Source organism: Nyctereutes procyonoides, unplaced genomic scaffold (assembly GCF_905146905.1).
Source record: "Nyctereutes procyonoides isolate TBG_1078 unplaced genomic scaffold, NYPRO_anot_genome, whole genome shotgun sequence".
Lineage (NCBI taxonomy): Eukaryota > Metazoa > Chordata > Mammalia > Carnivora > Canidae > Nyctereutes > Nyctereutes procyonoides.
The window spans coordinates 311433-335743 of NW_026575049.1; the positions used below are offsets into that span (position 1 = coordinate 311433).

General features: G+C 49.6%; 1 protein-coding gene across 8 annotated transcripts; it reads left to right on the plus strand.

Annotated features, from left to right (window-relative positions):
- The first annotated feature begins 1948 nt into the window (after positions 1-1948).
- On the plus strand, positions 1949-24291 carry DGKA (diacylglycerol kinase alpha). Of its 8 annotated transcripts, none has more exons than XM_055327837.1 (26): positions 1949-2045; positions 2159-2277; positions 6715-6762; positions 7804-7948; positions 8360-8433; positions 8765-8897; positions 9149-9223; positions 9677-9726; positions 10088-10162; positions 10353-10472; positions 10584-10698; positions 12200-12288; positions 12417-12536; positions 12732-12830; positions 13052-13135; positions 13352-13425; positions 13586-13660; positions 14065-14150; positions 14249-14338; positions 21909-22069; positions 22316-22380; positions 22622-22712; positions 22994-23192; positions 23294-23414; positions 23611-23671; positions 23945-24291. In XM_055327837.1, exons 4-26 carry the CDS (start codon positions 7885-7887, stop codon positions 24026-24028), a joined length of 2205 nt encoding a protein of 734 aa, XP_055183812.1. In that variant the 5' UTR covers positions 1949-2045; positions 2159-2277; positions 6715-6762; positions 7804-7884; the 3' UTR covers positions 24029-24291. The 8 variants fall into 8 exon arrangements, with proteins under 8 accessions (XP_055183812.1, XP_055183810.1, XP_055183809.1 ...); XM_055327835.1 differs by having other exon boundaries at positions 1950-2045; positions 2126-2277; XM_055327836.1 differs by lacking the exons at positions 1949-2045; positions 2159-2277 and adding an exon at positions 2893-2975.
- The last annotated feature ends 20 nt before the right edge of the window (positions 24292-24311 follow it).

Here is a 24311-nt window from a genome sequence, read left to right on the forward strand (position 1 = left end):
AAGGTCCCAAATAGACCCATTTAGGGGCGCCCGGGTGGCTCTGCGGTAGGGCGTCTGCCTCGGCTCAGGTCCTGACCCTGGGGTCCCGGGATCGAGTCCCGCGCTGGGCTCCCTGCAGGGAGCCTGCTTCTCCCTCTGCCTGGGTCTCTGTGTCTCTCGTGAATACATAAATAAAAATTTTTAAAAGACTTACTTAAACACTGATTGGCACTCAATACACAGTTATTCCCAGTGTTCTAACACTGCCATTCTTATTCCCTGCTGTCTTTTTTTTTTTAACTGGATTTATTTTATTTATGAGAGACATAAGAGGCAGAGACACAGGACTCCCAGGACGCCCAGATAACGACCCAAGCCCAAGGCTGACGTCTAACCACTGAGCTACCCAGGTGCCCCAACCCCTGCTCTCTTGCAACAATTGGACTTCAGCCTCACTGGGTCAGCATCTTGTCCTTAGTCTTGTTACTAATGATTATTAGAGGTGAGAATGCGTAATGAAGCCTTTAACTAGAAGGATGCATGGATCAATAGACCTTTCTGCAAGAGAGAATCCTAAAGTCACCAACCCTAGGCCCCTCCTTGTGCCCCCAAACATCTTGCCTCAGCTCTGGGGTTGACAGGAAGTGAAACTCAATTGTGCTATTATGTGCCCAGCAGACCTGCCTGGGTCCCAACCCTGGGCCCCGGATGTGACCCCCCCACCCCCACCATACACACACCCTGAGAAGGAAGAGGAGAAAGAAGAGGCTGGGGAGAACAAGGCTGTTGTTTTTTCCTTTCCCTTTGTTCACTGCGGTTTCTTTCTTTCTGATTTTTATGATGTGGTTGATTAAAGAAATGAGCACCTGGAACAGTAGGCATTATATGCCTCCTCCTTAGATGTTTCTTGGCCTTTCTTCCCCTCCCACCCCCACCAATAACTGAGGAAGTTTGATGGAGCACAAATCCTAAAGAAGACACAAAGAACCCTAGAGTATGACTGATTTCATCCTATTTCTTATTAGAGAGATCACCCCATGCCCCACTTTGAAGTCTCAAAAAAAAAAAAAAAAAAGAAAGAAAGTCTCAATAGGAGCAATTTAACTTCAAGTAGAGACATATCCAAGGATGATGGAGTGTAAAACACAAGTCATATGTAGGGTGGTATCACTGGTAGTGTTATTTGCAAGCAAAGCTGAGTGCCTTTAGGCTTATATCATTCCCAGATTTCTAGATCAGAGATCCAGGGGCAGAAAACTGGAAGACTGTAGGGAATTTGTTATTTCTTATATGTTTAGGATGGCTTGGAGTAGGGAAGCTTTACACACACACACACACACACACGCACACACACACCAAGCCACTCTTTGATACAATTCTTAAGCTAGGCTATATCTTTGGTGTCCTACAGAACTAAACACAGGACCTGATGCATAATGGGCCTTCAAAAGTGCTTCTGATTCCTTATGACTAAAGAGATCATATAGGAAGGGGAGATGGGGGTTCTGACTGGGTCAGTGGGTGGAGCATGCGACTCCATCTCAGTGCTGTGAGTTCAAACCCCATGCTGGGTATGGCTGTTACTTCAAAATAAAAAAAAAAAAATTTTTTTTTTAAAGGAAGGGGAGATAAAGGATGGGGAGTAGCAGGGCCCTTGTCTTTTGAAGACTGGGAGACAGGAGCAGAGTGACAGACCTTCCCCAACCCCTGCCTCCCTCAGATCTCCAGCTCAGGTGCAACAGTACTCCCAAACCCTATTACTCAGCAGCTACATTTCCGATAAAAATGGAGGAGTTTTTCCAACAAGCCTATATGGAAACAATCAAGAACTGCTTAGATCCCTCTGTTTCCACTAGAGGGCCTCATGTATTCATTCCTTCTCTCCAACCCCCACCAAAAGTATGTATATATTATGTGTGTGTGTATGTATATACACAACAGACAAATGCCACACTGTACACCCTTCCAGTCAGAGCTCTCCCCACCCCCTCTCTTCAATCACCAGGTGTAAGAGGGAAGATTCCAGGAACTCAAGCCCTTGTTACTGTACCCTACTTCAATGAGGGGTAGGAGGGGGTTAGCCTGGGTTGGGGCGGGGCCAGGGAGCAGGATGCCTGGGTCCCCAGTTCCTACCAGTAAGTCCTAGGCCTCTGTCTATCTCCCTTGCACTCACTACCAGCCTCACCATCATCCATGCCGCCCCAAGAGCCTTAACTTCACAACAGATTCCAGACAGGAGGAACTGAAAGGATCTTCTTTCACCCCTACTTTTGGCCAAGGACCTGCGAAGGCCAGCAGGTAAATTGGGGGGGGGGGGTCAGGGCATGGAGAAAGAGTGGACACAGACCGAGTGCTCTCTGCACCTGAACCACCAACCCAGAATTAAGGGAAGGCCCTGAGTCTTGAGAGAAGGAGGTGAACTTACATTGGGCAAAACAAGCCTGAGAGTCTGGGGTTTGGGTTTTAGGGAGGTGAGAAAGCTAAAGGCAAAGGGGGTCTCAAATGGTGCGAAGCGGTGCGGAGCCCGCGGGAGGAGGGGGGCCTTCGTATTCCAGGGTGTGGACTCTGGGACCCTAGGCTTGCTGCTGTGCGATGTTCGGAGGACGAATTCGGTCGATGGTGCACGGAAAGGGGTCGGGAGGGGAAGTCGGCGGCGGCAGCCGTTAGCAGAGGGCCGGACCCCGCCGTCTGCGCCCCCGGGAGCCGGGCGAGGGGCGAGGGGCGAGGGGCGAGGCCGGGGGCGGCGGGCTGTCCCCGCGGAAGATGGGAAGCGCAGACAGGAGCCCGAGGGTCTGGGGGGCCCGGGGGCCCGGGCGGGCGGCGGGCGGCGGGGGCTGGGGCGCGGGCTGCGGCGGGCTGGGGCGCGGCGGGCGGGCGGGCCGGGGGCGGGCAGCTGTGGCGTCAGGCTCGGGGCGGCCTCGCGGCGACCGCGCCTGCCCGGCCGGGCCTGGGCTCCAGCGCCGCGCCCCGGCTCCCGCCGCGCCCTCCGCAGCAAGGTAGAGACCCCGCGGGCGGGGAGGGGGGGCAGGGGCCGGGGAGGGGGGGGCGGCCCGCCCGCGCGGAGGGAGGGGGAGCCCGGGCTCCTCGCGACCCGAGTCGAAGCGAAGTCGGTGCTGGAGCCTCCACAGCGCCGCTCGGGGGCAGAAGGGCTCTCGCTTGGCCTCCTGGCCCCCAACTGCCCCCGCCCCATCCTTCCCACACCTGTCACCGGGAAGTTTCTGAAACTACCTCGGGCTGAACCCCACTTTTCACCTTTAAATGGAGGAAACGGGCTCTCCTGCGGATGAAACGTGCATTTTACTGGGCATCTCCCCGGAGAACCCACATCCCCAACCCTGCCAACCCCGTAACTTCCTCCTGTGCTACACACACCGGACACACACGCCACCCCGGAGCCGGGCAACACGAACCACCTGCAGTGTTTGTGGAGGCTTAGCGAATTTTGAGATTTCAAGGAAAATGATTCCCTCTCCGGGGGCCCTGCTTAGTAGCAGGGATGAGCAAGAAAGAATAGATCCTCCCTCAGTCCTGGGCAAGAGAAGCAGGACGCAGGCCCTGGTGTGGCCAAGGGATTCAGCAGTCCAGGTAATCCGGCATGGGCTGGCCTCTTGGGTTTCTTGAGGGGTCAGCCTGAATGTTCTGGGGACATAGCTGATTCTTGAATAATGGTGAATTTATAAGACTTGGAATGGGACTGATGGATGTTGAAGTGAAAAAGGAAACTTTAAATGTTTGCACTGGCCTTGGAAATCGTATTTATCTCTCGGTGACCAGCAATTTTAGTATTTACTGTTTAAAGTCAGATCTAGAAAACACAGGCACTACGATTTAATGGGATAGACTAAGGACAGGATGTCTAGAGTCAGGGTGTGACCCTGAGATTGTGGCTCTCTGGGCCTCAGTTTCCTCCTCTGTACAGTGTGAGAGTCGGTACTTCCCAGCTCTGAGGATGTTCTAGGATTCTCTGCCTCGAACTCAACTTCTTACTTTCTCACCTCAAATTGGTAGGGGCGGACAGGGAAGCCAGGGGAGGGAAAAAGAAGTGTGAGTCACACATTGCTGGCAGGCAGCAGACCCCACCCTCCCAACCCTGGAATTCGCCTGGACTAGTCCAGGTTATAGCCTCAGGGCTGGGATGGAGTGAGGACAAAATTGGGCTTGTTCCAGTTCGTTAGAGTGCAGGATCCTATAGTTTATTGCCTTTCAGCAACAGGGTGAAAGGTGAGAAACTTTCAGTGAGTGAAAGAAGTTGAGAGGACAACTGAAAAGATACCAGGAGCCTTTATATCCAGGTTCCAGCCCAGAGGTGTCCGTGGACCCTAGCAGTCTCGTATCTAGCCACCTCCTCACCCTTCCGAAGGCAAAGTGCAATATCCTGATACTACATGTCTGCGCCCGAGATGACACACAGGGGGGAAGTGTACAACTGGGCTTCACTGATGCTGGGAGTCCCTAGAATTGATGCCTTCCTGGGTCAAAGACATCATTTTTCCTAATCTCCAGATGTGTTTCTCTATGTACCATCCTTGTCTGACAACAATGATAATAACAGCTAACATTTATAAGTTCTTCCTCTGTGCCATACCTTTTGCTAAGTATACCGCACATGTTACCTTACGTAATCTCCATGCTGTGACTGATTTCTCTAAGTACCCATTTTACCGATGAGGAAACAGGTTCAGGAAGATGAAATAACCCACCCAAGAGCCTAATCCATGCCTGTCTCATTCAAAAGTCCATTCTCTTAACCTCTACTATAAATCACATGTAAGATCTGGGGGGCTAGGAAGGATCATTATTTTTTTTATATTTTATTTATTTATTCATGAGAGACAGAGAGAGAGAGGGAGAGACACAGGCAGAGGGAGAAGCAGGCTCCATGCAGGGAGCCCGATTTGGGACTCGATCCAGGGACTCCAGGATCACGCCCTGGGCCTAAGGCAGGCACCAAACCTCTGAGCCACCCAGGGATCCCCGGAAGGGTCATTATGAAAAGAGAGGTGCGTCCTCTTTCCTGTTCATTATCCTTCCTTTGTTCTCTCTTTGTCACTTTCTCTCTCAGATTTCATTTCCTAGAACCTTGGAGCCAGCTAAGAATCCCCAGGGGTAATCAGAGGCTAATTAAGCCGTAGGGGCCCAATTAGCCCTAAGACTATTATGTATTCATTAGATCAGTAGAAGTTGGATTATAATCATTGAAAAGAGCCAGAGAGGTGGAGTCCTTTCTCCAGAATAATCGGTGTCTCAGGATCCCCCTCTTAGTGTTCCCAGGGAGCCCCCAGAGCAGGAATGGTATACTACACAGACGTGGACAGCAGAGATATCCCAAGGTCCCCTTGGTGCAAAAACGATTCTTGCACCATCAGAAAGGAAATTCCTGTAGGCCCTAACTGCCTCCTTGAGCCTTACCCAACAAATGCTAAATGAGTGGGAAAGGGGCAGGAGAAGCCCCAGATGTAGTGCCACAATAAGTGCTTTTTGCAAAATTCATTCTTTTAACAAAAATCTACTTAGCACCTCCTCTATGTGTTCCAAATTATTTCATATTTCCCTGTCAGGATGGCTACTCCAGCATCCCATTTAACCATATTTGGACTAATATTTTCCAACATATGGCTCCCTAACTTTGCACAAGGATTTGTACAAGCAATACGGAGAGCCCACAACATGCTGAGCACTGTTCTAGGTCGTGGGGATATGGTGGTGACCAATACTGACAAGTGCCTGCCCTATGGAACTTACATTTTGGTGGGAGAAGACAAACAGTAAACAAAGCAAATAAATTAACAAGGTGATTTCCACTCGTGATAAGTTCTGTGAAGGAAATGAAGGAAGGTGCTATGCAAGAGACAGGGATTACATTAGAAGGGAAAGGTCAGGGAAGGTCCCTCTTTAAAAAAAAAGATCTTATTATTATTTACTTGACAGAGAGAGAAAGAAAGAGCACAAGAAGGCAGAGTGGTGGGCAGAGGGAGGGGGAGAAGCAGGCTCCCCCTGCGTAGGGAGCACCACGCGGGACAGGGCTCAGTCCCTAGGCCCGGGGGTCACGACCTGAGCCAAAGACAGGTGTCCGGGCTGCCGGGGCTCAGCCGTGGAGCATCTGCTTGCGGCTCAGGGCGTGATACCGAGGTCCTGGGATCCCCGCGGGGAGCCTGCTTCTCCCTCTGCCTCTCTCATGAATAAATAAAATCTTAAAAATGAAGGAAAAAAGAAGGAAAGAGAGAGAAAAGAAAGGCAGATGCCTATAACCAACGGAGCCCCTCGGGCACCCCAGGGAAGGTGTCCTGAGGGAGCTGACGTTTCAGCTGAGCAAGAGGTCAGCTCCGCTGAGAGAGGGCCCGGAGCGTTCCAGGCGGAGAGAACAGCGGGTGTCCCGGCCCTGAGCGGGGAAGAGCTCGGCCTGGGGGGCGGCAAGGAGGGCAGTGGGACGAGAAGGCGGGGGGGGGGGGGTAGTGGAACGGGGGGCGACGAGACCGGCAGGGCCCGTCCCAAGGTTCTTGGGGTACAGCTTTGACTCCTCCACTTAGCACCTGCCTCGGGAGGTCCCACCCTCTGAGAACTCCCTTGTCCTCATGAGAAGAATGGCTCTGCCAGGAATTCCTTACCTCGTAAGATCGGTGGTTCTGCTTCAGTACGGCACCTGCCACTCGCCCGTGGGCGCGGGCACTTGGCATACGTTATTGGACTCAGCCCTCACAGCTGTGGCACTTGGGCATCATTCCTCCCATTTTACAGATGTGCCCGGTCCCCCAGCGGTATCAGAGCTGAGCAAGCGAGCCAGATGTGAGCAGCTGTGGTTTGGCGGGCTCCTAGCGCTGCTGCGTGGTCTGCTAAGCGGGACTCGCCGCGCTGCCGCCGCTGCCACGGGGTCCTGGGCTGCCCCCCGCCCCCGGTGCTGCCCCCCGCCCCCGGGCCCCGTGCTGCCCCCCCGCCCCCGGACCCGGTGCTGCCCCCCGCCCCCGGGCCCCGTGCTGCTCCCCGCCCCCGGACCCGGTGCTGCCCCCCGCCCCCGGACCCGGTGTTGCCCCCGCCCCCGCCCCCCGTGCTGCCCCCCGCCCCCGGCCCCGGTGCTGCCCCCGCCCCCGCCCCCCGTGCTGCCCCCCGCCCCCGGCCCCGCTGTTGCCCCCCGCCCCCGGACCCCGGGCCGCTCCCCGCCGGGCGGAGGCCGCAGCCGCGGACCGAGGCCCCCCCCCCCGCAGCTCGCCCGCCCACCGCGGCCTCCGGGGTCGCGCGCCCGGGGCTCGAAGGGGCGCGGGCGGGCGGGGCCGGAGGCGCCAGGGGTCGTTGAGGGCCGTGGGGGGCTCTGGTGGCGGCGGCGGGGCGCGGCGGGGGCCGGGCCGGGGCCACGCAGGATGGGATCGTGGACGGGGAGGCGCGCCGGCGACACCGTGCGAACCGCCCGCAGGCCCGGGCCGTGGGATCCGGGATGGGAGAGAGCTCTCGGGAGGCCCCGACTGCGGAGCAGAGCGGGAGCGGGCCAGGGACACCCCCACAGAGACACGAGGAGACCGAGGAGACCGGTGGACCGCGGGGGGCCGGGGATGAATCAAGACAGGCTGCGGGAGAAACCAGGGAGCTGGAGAAGGATCCAGAACACATCTGTCAGAGAAGGGGACGTTATCTGCTTCTCAGAGAAGCAGAGACAGAGGACAGACTGGGTTAAGGAGGGACAGACCTAGGGAAGGGGTGCAGGGGGAAAGGAAGAGACCTGGGAGGGACTCAGAGGAGGGAAGAAGGGAGCAGGAGTGGAGGCTCCACGGAGGAGACGGAAGGAAAGCGCGGCCAGCGGCCCCTGCACCACACACCCTTCTCATCTCCTCCCAGGGCCCCCCTTGGAAGCCTAAGCGCAGGCGCGACAAGTACTGCCGAGCTGCCTTTGTGGTCCTCCTGAGGAAAGGGAGAAAGATGGCCAACGACAGGGGCCTGATAAGCCCCAGTGATTTCGCCCAGCTGCAGAAGTACATGGAATGTGAGTCTTCCTCTCGTCCTGAAGTTCTGCAGAAACCAGCCCACTGCCCCCTGCTCCTCACGCCCTCCCCTGACTTCCCCGTGGCCTTCAGCCAGTCCGCTCCTGAGGGAGGCCGCGCTGGGGAAGAAGCCAGAGGGACATGGGGCCTGTGCGCGGTGGCAGCTGACGCCCACCTTCTCGGAACCTCCACTGCCTGTCCCAGGTCTCAGACACCACCCTGAAGCAGAGGCACCACTCTGCAGCATCTGAAACCTTTCTTGGGGTTTCTCTTTGCATTTCTGGGTTTCTTCTTGGAATTTCTTTCCTCGGCTCACTCGAATCTGTCTTCCTGTCGGGTGTCTGAGCCGACTCTGGCAGAGGGCAGGGAGAGCCAAACCAGACTAACGCTCTTGCGCCCTCTTCACACCCTAGACTCCACCAGAAAGGTCAGCGATGTCCTGAAGCTCTTCGAGGAGGGCGAAATGTCAGAGTATCTCCAAGGAGATGTGAGTGGCCGCTGGGCAACCTCTCCCTGACCAACTCCTCTCATCTTTGTTCGCTGCTCCACTGGGATTCCCAACTCCCAGGGATGATTCTGGGCCCCCCTTTTCTGTCCTCCCTCTGGATACCCCAGCGTCCATTGTTACCACAGCTGTTGCTATAGGACAGAGCAAGAGATTCTAAGTGAAGACTCAGCCTTAAGAAGAAACCACAGTTTCTTGGGTCCGCCTTGGGTGTTTCTTCGCTCTGCACTCACTGTCTCAGTCCTACTCCCAGTTCCTCAGTCCCCGCTCCCGTCCTGCCTACTGCCTAGGGTAATGCTTGCTCTCATCATAGGCCATTGGGTACGAGGGATTCCAGCAATTTTTGAAAATCTACCTGGAAGCAGATAATGTCCCGGATCACCTAAGCCTGGCATTGTTTCAATCCTTCAAGACGGGTCACTGCTTAGAAGACACTGTGATACGTGGTACGGTCAAGTAGGTGGGACTGGCTGGACTTCCAGAAGAAAAGTCAAAGTAGTATGGGTTTTGGGGGTGAGAGTTGAGTTGAGTCACGTGTTGGGGACAGAGCTGAGGAAGAGAGATGGAGGATGGCAATGCTGGTCTTGGAGCTGGAGGGAGGACAGTTAAAGGAAAGAGTTGGGACTCAGGAAAAGAGAGGAGCCAGGCAGGATGGAGAGAGCCCCAACCTCAGATCTGCTGTCCTTTCTGTAAGCAGATGTGGTGTGTCTCAGTGACGTCTCCTGCTACTTTTCCCTTTTGGAGGGTGGCCGCCCAGAAGACAAGCTAGAATGTGAGTGGCCATCCTGGACTGGGAGAGGGGAAGAAAGGGGATGGGAGAGGGGTATCTCCCAGCCTTCCTTCCCTCCTTTTCTCAGGCTTCCTAAAGGCTGACAGGGCCAGACAAAGGTGGGGCCAGAGAATGGGCCCATTTCCTCCGTTCCCCTAGACTCTTTATGCCTAATGCCATTCACCTTGGTCACCCCAGGTCCCACATCCTGTACATTTTCATGTGGGTGGCCTGGGTTCTTCTGGGGTTGTGGGGTTGTCTCCCCTATTATATTCACCAAGGGTGTAATCCAGGCCTGTTTCACTGCCCCTTTTGTCTCCCTTCTCAGTCCCAGCATCAGGCTCTGGGCTCTTCATCTAAAAGATCTCTTCCATCCTTTTTTCCCCCTGTATTCTGTTATGAAATTTTGGGGTATCCCTCACAAACTGACCCTGGCCCCCCTAAAACACCCCACAGTCACCTTCAAGCTGTACGACACGGACAGAAATGGGATCCTGGACAGCTCAGTGAGTTGGGGGACCTGTATGCCGGCCAAGGGAGTATGTGTCCATTTGTCTGTGCCCCCCTGTCCCAACTCTTCCAGGATTTTAAGAAACAGAGGAAGCTAGAGGGAAGTCAAGTCCTCCAGGACTACATTCGGGAGTGGGTCCCCAGCTCTTGCCTCCTAAAGGAGGAGGCTAGAGACAAGAATCGGGGGCTGCCTTGGAAACATACCAACGCACAGAGACACTCATTTACTTGGCAGAAACACCTGAGAATGAGAGGTGGCTCTTGGGGTGGACCCCAGGAACCCTGATTTCTAGAGAAGAGTTTGTATGGTGGTAGTGAGGTGGGATGTGGCTGTGGCTCTTACCTCTTGGCCCCCAGGAAGTGGACAGAATCATCATACAGATGATGCGAGTGGCTGAGTACCTGGACTGGGATGTGTCTGAGCTGAGGCCGGTAAGGCAGTTTTTCCCTCCTGCCCCTCCCTGTGCCCTCTCCCGGGTGAGTCCTGAGTCTACCCAGCCCCACCTCTGACAGGCAGCCTGGTTTCCTTGGCGAGGACGCCTGGGCTGGAAGTCGCTAGGGGGCAGAGGTGTCAGATCTGAGGGGCCACTCATACCAAAAGTCCTGTCCGTTCCCTGCTCAGATTCTTCAGGAGATGATGAAAGAGATTGACTATGACGGCAGCGGCTCTGTCTCCCTTGCTGAGTGGCTCCGGGCTGGGGCCACCACCGTGCCACTGCTAGTGCTGCTGGGTCTGGAGATGGTAAGTAGGAGAGGCTTGTGAAGATCAGTAAGAGCTGCCTTGGGTTGTGTCGGCCAGAGGCGGGCATTCTAAGGGCTTAGACCCTCCCTAGCATCTGCTGTGTCCTCCCAGACTCTGAAGGACAATGGGCAGCACATGTGGAGACCCAAGAGGTTCCCCCGACCAGTCTACTGCAACCTGTGCGAGTCAAGCATTGGGCTTGGCAAACAGGGGCTGAGCTGCAACCGTGAGTGAGGGGGCCCCGGAGTTGGGGGCAGAGGGGCAGGCCAGCTATCTGCAGGGGTGGTGCTCTGACCTTAGAGAGATCTGGGTTTGAACCCTGGGCTCTGCATTGACTAGTTACGTGGGAGAGCCATGCAACTTTCTCTTCTTTTTTCCCCCAAAGATTTGTATTTATTTATTTGAGAGAGAGAATGGCAATGAGCGGGGAAAGAGGGAGAAGCGGACTCCCCACTCCCCAATGAGTGTAAAGCCTGATGTGGGACTCGATCCCAGGATCTGGGATCATGACCTGAGCTGAAGGCAGGTGCTCAACCGACTGAGCCAGCCAGCCAGGCACCCTCACTTTCTTTAGTTTTTTTTTTTTTTTTTTTTTTACTTCCTTTAGTTCTTGAAGTATAGTTGACACATGATGTTACATGAGTTTCAGGTGTACAACATAGCCACGTAACGTCTTTAAGCCTCAATTTTTTTTAATTTTTATTTATTTATGATAGTCACAGAGAGAGAGAGAGGCAGAGACACAGGCAGGGGGAGAAGCAGGCTCCATGCACCGGGAGCCTGACGCGGATTCGATCCCAGGTCTCCAGGATCGTGCCCTGGGCCAAAGGCGGGCACCAAACCGCTGCGCCACCCAGGGATCCCTTTAAGCCTCAATTTATTATTTTTTTTAAGGATTTTATTTATTCATGAGAGACACACAGAGAGAGGCAGAGACACGGGCAGAGGGAGAAGCAGGCCCCACGCAGGGAGCCCGACGCAGGACTTGATCCCGGGTCTTCAGGATCACGCCCTGGGCTGCAGGCGGCACTAAACTGCTGCACCACCGGGGCTGCCCCCTAAGCCTCAATTTAAAATGAGGTTTTCTCAATTAAAAATGAGGTCATTGTGAGCATTAAATAGGAGGATGTGAGACTAGTACTTCACATGGTGCATGTACCTGCTATTAAGTCTGCAATAAAAATTAGCTGCTGGGGATCTCTGGGTGGTGCAGCGGTTTAGCGCCTGCCTTTGGCCCGGGGCGCGATCCTGGAGACCCGGAATCGAGTCCCGCGTCGGGCTCCCGGTGCGTGGAGCCTGCTTCTCCCTCTGCCTGTGTCTCTGCCTCTCTCTCTCTGTGTGACTATCATAAATAAATAAATAAATAAATAAATAAATAAATAAATAAATAAATAAATAAAATTAGCTGCTGATTTTAAATAATTTTAAAAGTAAATAATAATTTTTAAAATTAGTAGACCTCCTTTACATCTACCAACTGAGCTCCTGGCATATAGAAGAAGTGGGAGTCGGCATGTGGTAGCAATTGCTCTTTTATGGGGAAGAGTGACCAAAGGGCACAGGTCTTAGAAGTGAGCCCCCACCTCAAACTTTAATTTTCTACCACACTCTCGCAGCAAGGGCTTGTAGGTCTTGTTTCAGTGAATGATCCCGTCTTCTACTCAGGGGAGAAGGAAGTAGAGGGAAGGGCTGCAACTAAGGCTCTGATCCTCTTCCTTCTTGCACAGTCTGTAAGTACGTCGTTCATGACCAGTGTGCCATGAAGGCTTTGCCTTGTGAAGTCAGCACCTATGCCAAGTCTCGGAAGGACATTGGTGTGAGTGATCCCATGCCCACCCCAATACCACCTGCAACCTGGCCCTAGCCCTTGGCCTGTTGCTGTCCTCAGCATTCCCCTAGTCCCTGCCCAGACCCTCTCAGACATTGGCTGCTTTTCTCCCCAAGATCCAGTCACATGTGTGGGTGAGAGGAGGCTGTGTGTCTGGCCGTTGTGACCGGTGTCAGAAGAAGATCCGCATTTACCACAGTCTAGTTGGACTGCATTGTGTGTGGTGCCACCTAGAGGTCAGTTGGGAGCTCTCCTCCAGCCGCGGTGGGGCCCCTCCCTAAACTGCTCTCTGCCCTGCTCTCCCTGACTGCATCTCCCTAAGAGCCACAGTTGCCCTTGCTCCCAAGGGCTCTCTTTCCAGTAGTAGACCCTCAACTCGAGAGGTGATGGGGTTCCCTCCATGATGTCTGCGTGACCATCTTGTCTTTCAGATTCATGATGACTGCCTGCAAGCCATGGGTCATGAGTGTGACTGTGGGCTGCTCCGGGATCACATCCTGCCTCCATCTTCCATTTATCCCAGTGTCCTGGTGAGACCCTTGGGCAGTGGCTAGGAGGGGACAGGAGGAGTGCTTCCCTGATTGAAACATGCACACACACACACACGCACACACGCACACACGCACACACACACACCCCATGCCATTTATAGCAGAGAGCCTATACTTTTAGGATTCAAGTCAGACGCTCATCTGTTCAGGGATTCATATATAATCCAGTTTTCCTTGCCTTTGCCTTCCTCCCTTTCTAGGCCTCTGGACAGGAGCGTAAAATTAGCAAAACAAGCCAGAAGACCTTGGATGACTTAAATTTGAGCACCTTTGAGGCTCTGCGGGTACATGTAGGGGGTGGGTTTTTCTTGGTTGGAGCCCTCATAGGTGGGGATGAAGTGGGAAACATGGGGAATGGTGCTTGTTCTCTGAAAGCCCCACTGTGGTAGGGAGGGGGAAGGCATCTTGAGGGAAGGCCAGCCTTCTGCCACTGTCTCCAGGGCCCATCTCAACTCTGACAAAATCCTGTTTTGCTTACCCTTGTTTTTTCCCAAATGCAGATTGATCCTGTATCTAATACCCACCCACTTCTGGTCTTCGTCAACCCTAAGAGTGGCGGGAAGCAGGGGGAGAGGTGAGAAGAGATACACTGGGTCTTCTAAGATGGAGAAAGAGGAATAATAGAGGTTGGGAATCTGTGTGTATGGAGGGAACATACCTTGAGGAGGACATCAAGAGGGTGGAATACAGACTCTCCATTCCCTATCATAAACTTTCCTCTTTCCCTCATACAGGGTGCTTTGGAAATTCCAGTATCTACTAAATCCTCGACAGGTATTCAATCTCCTAAAGGATGGTCCTGAGCCAGGGTGAGTATAGGTTAGGGGCTGTATCTGTATGAGTCTGCCTGTGTATGTTAGGGGAGGGCAGGGAAGAGTACCTGTTGGGAGGGCAGGGCTAGGGGACCCCAGGAAAGCAGAATTCAGAACGCTGCTTTTACAAGTGTCACTGGGTAGCTCCTACCCCTGAGTCTTCTGGTTCATCTTTGTTCTGATCTCAAAACATGAGGATACCAGTTTCTCCCTACCCACTGAGGAGCGGCTATAACTTTCCCCGTTGTATTTTTTTTCTCTGATCTGAACAGAAACAAGTCTTTTGACAGAGGGATAGGGGGTCATAAGGAATGAGAGATAAGAAGTCATGTGCCTGTCCCAGAGTTGTTAGACTCAGTCCTATAGTCCTTCCTCATCTTCTCTCTCTCCTTTTCTCTCAGGCTCAGATTCTTTAGGGATGTTCCTGGTTGCCGGATTTTGGTGTGTGGTGGAGATGGCACAGTAGGCTGGATTCTAGAGACCATAGGTCAGTACCGGGAGAGGCTCTAGGAAGGGCACTGGGGGATTGGGGATTGGCCTTCTAGAGCTGACTCCCTCCATCCATCTCCTGACCTGCCTCCTTAGACAAAGCCAACTTGCCTGTTGTGCCTCCCGTTGCTGTGTTGCCCCTGGGCACTGGAAATGATCTGGCTCGTTGCCTGAGATGGGGAGGAGGTAAGTGGTTAGAAATTATTTTTCTGGGAGATAGGGGGAGTTGGGTAGAAAGGGAAAGGCACATAGAAAGGCATTGTTATGGAAAGAGGGTTGGGGAAGAAGAGAGGCACAGATGGGTGATTACCAAAATGGATTGTCCCCAAGGAAGAAAGCTTTGAAAGAATCAAGGACCACAGTCTGAACCTAGAAGGGTCAAAGGTGACAGTCCTCTTCCCCATATACCTAAAAACATCCTTCTATTTCTCCCCAACCAATGCAGAGAGCTCAGAGAATCAAGGAATATGGAGGACAGTGTGGGAATAAGAAAGGTTGTATAAGAACTAAGCCAGATGTTAAGTGATACAGCTGGCAGGGAGCTTGGCCATGATTCATTCAATCACTCAGCCAATCAATCAGGGATCACCATTTCATTCATAATCATTTCTTCCCAAGTCAATTGCAACAGTCTCTTAAATAAACTGTGATTTCTAGACTTTCCAGTCTCCCTTCAAACAGAAAGAGTTCAGGGGTTGGTATTGGTAAATAAAGAGGTCAGGGTGGGACAGGTTGAGTTTGAGGTGTCTTCATTTGAGGCTGTTGGACTCAGAGTCCAGCCCTGAGATCTTGCAGAAGTTATGGAATATGGGTCTGCTAGGAGAGTGACAGGCATTCTAGGTAGAAGAAGTTATGTGAGGCCAGAGGAGCCACCAAAAGCCTAGTAGTACATGCATGAGGGAAAGTGTGCATCCTTCATTATGACTGGCACATGCAGTGCAAGGTGGGGAAGGGGGAGAGGAAGGACTGAGTTGTACCAGGGCCAGATCGTGAATGCCGTGCTGAGGACTTTTTACTTTATCCTGCCAGAGATTGAAAGCGGACAGCCCACGGAAATGATTTGTATTGTTTTGCATTGCTTGCCTTGCAGTGTTTAAAGTTTTTTAAACCTTGCTTATTTCTAAGAAGTGGGTCATATATTCTTCAGTTTACCACTATCTTCTCAGCTCCCTGCTATTCACTCATTCACTTCACCTTTCCAGCCACCGAGGCATTTGAATGTGCAAATCTGGAAGCATAGGGAACTCTTGAACTCATGAAAAATGTAACTCAATGAGAAAAATAGGGAGATGTATATATAAGTTATATTCTCTCTATATAATACAAATTGTTGTATAAGATATTATTCCTGGATATAAACATATCTGCATATTTTAATCTAAATATTACATATATACATATCTGACCAATTTTTTTTGCTAGTTTTTGTTTTTGTTTTTAGATTTCTTTATTTGAGAGAAAGTGTGTGAGTGTGCATATGCGAGCAGGGGGAGGGACAGAGGGAGAGGAAGAGAGAGAGGGAGAGAAGCAGGCTCCCTGATGAGCACAGAGCCCTTTGTGGGTACAAGACCTTGAGATTATGGCCTAAGCCAAAATCAAGAGTTGGACGCTTAACTGACTGAGTCACCCAGGTGCCCCTGGTCAGTTTTTAAATCTTCAACATCTAACTTTGTGTTTACTTCAAATATTAGACACTTTGAAATCATGTATTTTGGGTGTTCACTGCATGTTCTGCAAATGATATTCTCATAGCAGTTTCTGCCAATTCAACGTAAATCACAAAATAATGATATAAATACAACACTAATGAAAATTTGTGTTGATATTGGAAAAAAAATCATAAGATTTGAAGAAGAGATGAAAGGAGTACCACAGTGGGAGCTCTGTGTAGGATGGATTGGAGGAAGGAGACAGGATAAGAAACTACCTGTATTGGATTAGTCTGGTCAAAACATGCTGAACACAAACACAAAGGCAACAGCAGTGCAGTTTATGAGGTAGAAACCACAATACTTGGTAACTAATGAGTTGTGGAGGAGGAGGTAAAGACAAGTGTAGGACATTTTCTATTTTGTGGGGTGAGCATTTGGGATGCCATTTAAGATAGAGAACATAGGGGGATTCCTGGGTGGCTCAGCGGTTTAGCGCCTGCCTTTGGCCCAGAGCGCGATCCTGGAGCCCCGGGATCGAGTCCCGCGTTGGGCTCCTGGTGTGGAGCCTGCTTCTCCCTCTGCCTGTGTCTCTGCCTCTCTCTCTCTCTCTCTCTCTGTGCCTATCATAAATAAATAAATAAATAAATAAATAAATAAATAAATAAATAATTAAATAAATCTTTAAGAAAAAAGATAGAGAATATAGGACGAGGACCAGTTTAAGGAAGATGAATTCCATTTTGGACATACTAAGTTGAGGTGTCAGTGGAGCACCCAGATGGAAATGTGTATTGAATAGTGACAAATAGATATTAGAAAGATACATGTTGGGCAGCCCCGGTGGCGCAGCAGTTTAGCGCCGCCAGCAGCCTAGGGTGTGATCCTGGACACCCGGGATCGAGTCCCACGTCGGGTCGGGTTCCCTGCATGGAGCCTGCTTCTCCCTCTGCCTGTGTCTCTGCCTCTTTCTCTCTCTGTGTGTCTCTCATGAATAAATAAATAAAATCTATAAAAAAATAAAAAATAAAAGAAAGATACATGTTTGAGAGTCATCTGCTCCTAGGAAGTAATTGACATCCCGAGAGTAGATGCTTACCCAGGGAAAGGATGCAACATCCTAGTAAAACACCCTATTTAACAGTTGAGCAGAGGAAAAGCCATTATTAAAGAAGTCTTGGGGGTGCCTGGGTGGTTGAGTTGGTTAAGCGTCTGCCTTCAGCTCGGGTCATGATCCTGGAGTCCTGGGATTGAGCCTTGAGTCAGGCTCCTTGCTTATCGGGGAGCCTGCTTCTCCCTCTCCCTCTGCCTGCTGCTTCCCCTCCTTGTGCTCTCTCTCTGTCAAATAAATAAATAACATTTTTAAAAAAATAATAAATAAAAAAGTCTTTGTTCACATACTACTGTTACTGTAACGAATCACCATAAATAGTGGCTTAAAACAACACAATTTTTAAAAAGATTTTATTTATTTATTCATGAGAGACTCAGAGAGAGAGAGGCACAGACACAGGCAGAGGGAGAAGCAGGCTCCATTCCATGTGAGCCTGATGCGGGACTCGATCCCCGGTCTCCAGAACCACACCCTGGGCTGAAGGCGGCGCTAAACTGCTGAGCCACCTGGGCTGCCCAAAACAACACAAATTTATCATCTTACAGTTCTGGAGGTCAGAAGTCCAAAATAGGTCTCACTGCACTAGAATCAAGGTGTTAGCAGCCTTTTTCTAGAGGCTCTAGGAGAGAATGCTTTGCCTTTTCCAGTTTCTAGAAGCTGCCTGCATTCCTGGTCTCATGGTTCCACTTCCAACCAGCCATTGCTGGTTACCACTCCAACCACTGTTTCCATTGTCACATCGCCTTCCATGACTTATTTCTTGCCTTTCTCTTTCACTTATAAGGATTTCTGTGATTATACTGGGCCTGCCCAGATAACCCAGGATAATCTCCTCATTTAAAAAATCCTTAATTTAGGGGCAGCTGGTTGGCTCAGTCAGTAGAGAATGTGACTCTTGATCTCTAAGTCATGAGTTCAAGCTTGGTTGGGTGTAGAGCTTACTTTAAAAAAAAAAAAGAAGAAGAATCCTTAATTTAATCACATTAGCAAAGTCCCTTTGCCATATAAGGCAACATATTCACAGACTCTGGAGATAAGAATGTGGACATCTTTGGGGCGCCTGGCTGGCTCAGTCCGTAGAGCATACAACTCTGGATATCGAGGTTGTAGTTTTTAGGCCCACGTCAAATGTAACGATTTCTTAAGAATAAAATCTTAAGAAAAAAAGATGGGTGGCTCAGTTGGTTGAGCGTCCAACTCAAGTTTTTGGCTCAGGTCATGATCTCTAGATGGGAAGATCTCAGGTCCAGCTTCCAGCTCAGCAGGGAGTCTGTTTTCCCTCTCCCTCTGCCCCTCCCCTGCCCCACTCATGCTCAAGTGCTGTCTCTCTCAAATAAATAAATCCTAAGGGGAAAAAAAAGGACTGCAGACATCTTTGAAGGGCAATAATTTGCCTCCCACAGACACCAAGAAGGAACAGTCAGAGAGGGTCCTCTGTAGCTTAGAGAATAGTATTTTAGAGGCCAAATGAGGAGTTTCATGAGTTAAAATGAGACTAAAGATATACTGTTGGTTTTGGCAGGAATTATTGGCCATCTTTGCCAGAAGAGTTTCAGCAGGGTGGCATGGTGAAAGGCAAATTACAGTGGGTTGAACCATCAGTGGAATGTGAGGAAGTGGAGACTTCTTTTTTTAATCATTTTTTTCCTGATTACAAAAATAAAACATGCTTGTGGTAAAAAATAATTCAAACATTTCAAATATACATGCCAAAAAGTTTCCCTGTAATCTATTCCAAAAAGTTTTGGAATCTATTCCTCCATTTTTTCTTTCTAGGCACATACTAATATGTTCCTAAACAATGAGATCACTATTGATGCTTTTCTTTATGTTAACTAAACAGTTCATTTTGGTTATCATTATTTTTTGATGTAGTTAGATTTACCTCATTCTTTTTGTTTATTACTTAGTAGCATTCCATTGTGTGAATATGCCATAATTTACTTAACTAGTGCCCTATTGATAGACATTTGGGTAGTGGTCAGTTTTTTATTACAAACTGTGTTGCAGTGAAACACCTTGCACGTTTATTTCCGCACTCACACAGATGTGAGAATTTCTCTAGGAGATATTTATAGAATTGCTGGTTCAAAGAGTATGAATATTTTCTATTTAACTAGTTATTTCCTTTTTAAAAGTTATACAAATAAAGAATAAATAAAAGTTACACGAATAATGTATCAGTACCTGTTCACTGTAAAAAACTTTACAAAGTAAAACGTCTAAGTGTTCACATATAGGTCTCCTCCCCCTATGCTCCACCACATTCCACACTCCTCCCCAGAGATAACCACTGTGTCTTATTTGCATTCATTTTCCTGTTTTTATATACACACACACACATAACTTTTAACAAACCTAAATAGGAACATACTACAAAAATTGTTCTAGGACGTCTTTTTTCATTGAATAATGTCTTGGAGATCTCTCCATTTTAGTACATAGAGATTACATTCTGTATGCAATAGCTATATATAATTTCTTGGCATAGATTTGTCATACTTTATATAACGCTTTCCCTGCTGACAGGCATTTAGATTGTTTCCAGTTTTTTGTTGTTTTAGAGTGTACCTCAGCAAACATCCTTGTACACACATCTCTGTTCACATGTGTGTCTGTGTCTGTAAGAGAAATTCCTTAAAGTGGAATTGCTGTATCAAAGTATTTGTTTTGATAAAATTTGATAATATTGTGATAAAAATTGCCAAATTGCCTTCCAAAAGTGAAATACCAAATTATGCTCCAACTAACAGTACATGAAAGTGCTGGTTTATTCATAATCTCATCAACACTTGGTTTTCTCAATCACTCTATACTTTGTCAATATAATAGGCAACAAAAAGTTAACTAATTGTTTTAATTTACAATTCTTTTGTTAGTAATACTAAGCATCTTTTTCTTTTTAAAATATTTTTATTTATTTATTCATGAGAGACAGAGAGACAGAGAGAGGCAGAGACATAGGCAGAGGGAGAAGCAAGTTCCATGCAGGGAGCCTGATGTGAGACTGGATCCCAGGACTCCAGGCTCACGCCCTGGGCTGAAGGCAGGCGCTAAACCGCTGAGCCACCCAGGGATCCCCATCTTTTTCTTTTTTTAAAGATTTTATTTATTTGAGAGAGAGGGAGCACAAGCAGGGGGAGGGCCAGAGGGAGAGGGAGAAGCAGACTCCCCACTGAGCAGGGAGCCCGCCAATGAGGTGCTCCATCCCGGACCTGGGATCATGACCTGAGCCTAAGGCAGATGCTTAACCTACAGAGCCACCCAGGCATCCCAGTACTGAACATCTTTATCTGCATATTGGTCATTTGCATTTCTTCTTCTGTGATCGGCTTATTTGTGTTATTTACCCATTTTTTATTGATTTTTTTAGATTTAGTAATTTATAAGCATTTTTTAAATGTTGAGGAAGTTAGTCTGTTATATGTGCTGCAGATATTTTTTCCTAGTTTGTATTTTTTAAGGTGTATGTTTATTTAACCATACAGAAGTTTTAAATTTTAAAGATTGATTTATTTATTTGAGAGAGAAAGAGCAAGGAATGGGGAACGGGAGAGAAAGAGAGAGAGAGAATCCCAAACAGACTCCCCACTGAGCATGGAGCCTGATGTGGGGCTCGACTTCACAACCCTGAGATCATGACCCTAGCCAAAACCAAGCATCATGGGGCTCCTGGGTGGCTCAGTTGGCTAAGTGTCTGCCTTCGGCTCAGGTCATGATCCCAGTGTCCTGAAATCCAGCCCCACATTGGACTCCCTGCTCAGTGAGGAGCCTGCTTCTTCTTCTTCCACTCCCCCTGCTTGTGCTCTCTCTCTATCAAATAAAGTTTTTTAAAAAACAAACAAAACCAAGTGTTGGACACTCAACTGACTGAGGCACCCAGGTGCCCCAGGAAGTTTTAAATTTTAATACAATTGTATTTATCAGTCTTCTCCTTTTTTGGCTCCCAGTTTTGTATTATGCTCTAGAAAGGCCTTTTCCACACAAAGATTTAAAAAAAAACGTGTACTCACTCATGTTTTCTGCTAGTACAAATTCTATTGCACTTTCTTACATTTAAATTCTGCGACCCATCTTGAATTTATTTTGATATAAGGAATGACTTCTACATAAAGCACCCTTTACTGAGTAATCTGTCTTTTTCCCATGTCTTTGAAATGCCATCATATACTAAATTCCCATAAATACTTGAGGATATTTGTGGGCACTCTATTCTTTACTACTGAACTTTTTATTCTATTCACTGTGCCAGTATCACAGTTTTGACACCACTGCTTCATACTGTGTTCTCTCTAGTAGAATAAGGAAAGGAAGTGTGTGGGAGAGAGAGAGAATCCTTAATCATCACTCATCTTTTTCAGCACTTTGCATTTTCCTGGCTGTTTCCTCTAATCTTTCAGATGAACTTTGGTGTTATTGTTAGATGTCTACACACGTTGGAAACTTTCGCTAAGACAGTGTGGAGAAAAGGGTCAGCAGGGGCTGACCTTAAGATTGGTCCATAGGAGGGCACCTGGCTGACTCAATCAGTAGAGCCTGCCACTCTTGGTCTCAGGATCCTGAGTTTGAGCCCAACAGTGGGCATAGAGCTTACATTTAAAAAAGAGAGAGGAAGCCTGGGTCGCTCAGTGGTTGAGCATCTGCCTTTGGTTCAGGTCATGATCCCGAGGTCCTGGGATCGAGTCCCTGTGGGGAGCCTGCTTCTCCCTCTGCCTGTGTCTCTGTGTCTCTCTCTCTGTGTCTTCCATGAATGAATGAATGAATAAATGAATAAATAAATAAATAAATCTAAAAATAAATAACAATAAAAAAAGAGAGAGAGATTGGTCCATGGGAGCTATGACCAAGCACCCTGCCCTTTCACTGGCTAGGGCTAGGAAGGTCTTCAGAAGCAGGGCAGAGGATCTCTGGAAATTTGTGGGGCCAGGAGCTAAGAAAAGGGCCCTTTGAGATCCATGGCTTAGTTCTAACCTGTCTTCTTCCCCATCCTTAGGATATGAGGGACAGAATTTGGGGAAGATCCTCAAGGATTTAGAGATGAGTAAGGTGGTACATATGGATCGATGGTCCGTGGAGGTGATACCTCAACAAACTGAAGAAAAGAGTGACCCAGTCCCCTTTCAAATCATCAATAACTACTTTTCCATCGGTGTGGTCAGTGAAGTGGGTGTGTGAGGGCTAGGGAGGAAGTACGGGTCAACCAGGGAGAAGCTAGAGCTGGTTAGGAAGAAAAGAGAGAGATTAAAGGAGCTGTGACACAGAGAAATGGGGAGTGGGATACAGTGGAGTGAGTTGCAAGAAAAGAACATGGGACACATTGTTGCCAAATGGGGGAGTTAAAGAGTATTCTGTGCTGAGAGAGGAGGCAGTCCTCTGATCTTAGTGCCCTGAATTCCCCAGGATGCCTCTATTGCTCACCGATTCCATATCATGCGAGAGAAATATCCTGAGAAGTTCAACAGCAGGTGAGGTAAAGGGGGGTGGGTGTGGACACACTCAGTGGCAGGGACCAGATTGTGGCCAAGTTTGACTCAGAGCACTTAGGCTGTGGCACCTCTAAGAAGCCCCTCCCTCAACCAAAGCCATGCTGTTCCTTAAAGGACCTGAGTCAGGAGGCCGATGTCCTTCCCTGTCACTTAGTTCTTCTCTGCCAGCACTGTGTAACTTGTCCCCTGTCTCTTTGGGTCTTACGTGGGGCTGACACAGAATGAAGAATAAGCTCTGGTACTTCGAATTCGCCACTTCTGAATCTATCTTCTCAACATGCAAAAAACTGGAGGAGTCTTTGACAGTTGAGGTGGGTGTGATGAGACCCAACCGTACATGCTTTTTAGTTTCTTATACCTTAGTTTCTTCCTCCACAGGTACCCTCAGGAACGTCCCCTATTCTTGAACCCATACTTTGACCTCCCACCTCTCCAATTCCAATTTCCCGAGTTCTCAATACACTGGTCCCTATTTCCCTTCATCCTTTGCAAATCCCCAACTCCTGGCCTTCCCAGTCTGTCATCTGCTGGATGGAGGGGTTGCATCCACAATTATGCCAGTAGGTGAGGATTTGTGCTCTCCTCTTCTCAGATCTGTGGGAAACCACTGGATCTGAGCAACCTGTCCCTAGAAGGCATCGCGGTGCTGAACATCCCTAGCATGCATGGTGGTTCCAACCTCTGGGGTGATACCAAGAAACCTCATGGAGATATCCATGGGATCAACCAGGCCTTAGGCCCTGCAGCTAAAGTCATCACTGACCCAGACATCCTGAAAACCTGTGTACCAGGTGAGTGGCCTTGGGAGCTGAGTGGGCAGGATGAGGGAAAGGTGTGGCTCCCTTTGGAGGCACCCTGCTCCTGCAAAACATATCTTATTTCCCACCCCCAGACCTGACTGACAAGCGGCTGGAAGTAGTTGGGCTGGAGGGTGCAATTGAGATGGGCCAGATATATACCAAGCTCAAGAATGCTGGACGTCGGCTGGCCAAGTGCTCTGAAATCACCTTCCAGTAAGGAAAACTCTGGCCAGGGGCTCTGAGAAAAGGAGTAGGACCAGGAGAGCAGAAGGGTCATGGGGATGGTAGGGAGGAGCTTTACTAGGAGATCTTCCTCAGTAACAAAGGCTCTCAAAACCAAGCTAAGAAACAGAGTTTTGGTATTCAGTTGGTAAAGAAATCTCCACCAATCTGCTCTGGCTTCCCACAGCACCACAAAAACCCTCCCCATGCAAATTGATGGAGAACCCTGGATGCAGTCGCCCTGTACAGTGAGTATCGCCTGTGCCTGCCCAAAACTGAACCCCCAGGCTTCATGGATCCTAAGCCTCCACTCCACAGCTACTTTACTTCATCTCAATGTCTAAAATTCCCCTGTGCACCATTCCTCCCAAATCATGATTTCTTAGCCCCTGGCCTTCCTGTCATGGCCTCTCTAGGACCCTGGCAACTCCCCCTAATGCCACAGATTTTTCCCCAAATCTCTATTGCTCCAGGCTCAAGGGTCCAGGTCCTGCCTCTGAACATGCCCCCTTCCCTTCCAGATCAAGATCACCCACAAGAACCAGATGCCCATGCTTGTGGGCCCACCCCCTCGCTCCTCCAATTTCTTTGGCTTCTTATGCTGAGGGGGACACTTCAGCCTCCAAGCCAGCCTTGAACCCACCTCATCATCCCTGGACTCTCCTCCTAGGCTCTGTACATTGCTGCCACACCTCCTGCCAGCTCAGGGGAGTGTTCCTTCACCCTCACAGTATTTATTATCCTGTACCATCTCCACCATTCTCCATGCACATGTCTGTGCATGCGTGCACGTGCGCACACACACCCACATGCCACTAACACATACATTGAAAGTGCCTCATCTGAATAAAATAACTTTTTCCCCTCACTGGGGTATCTGTTAAGTAA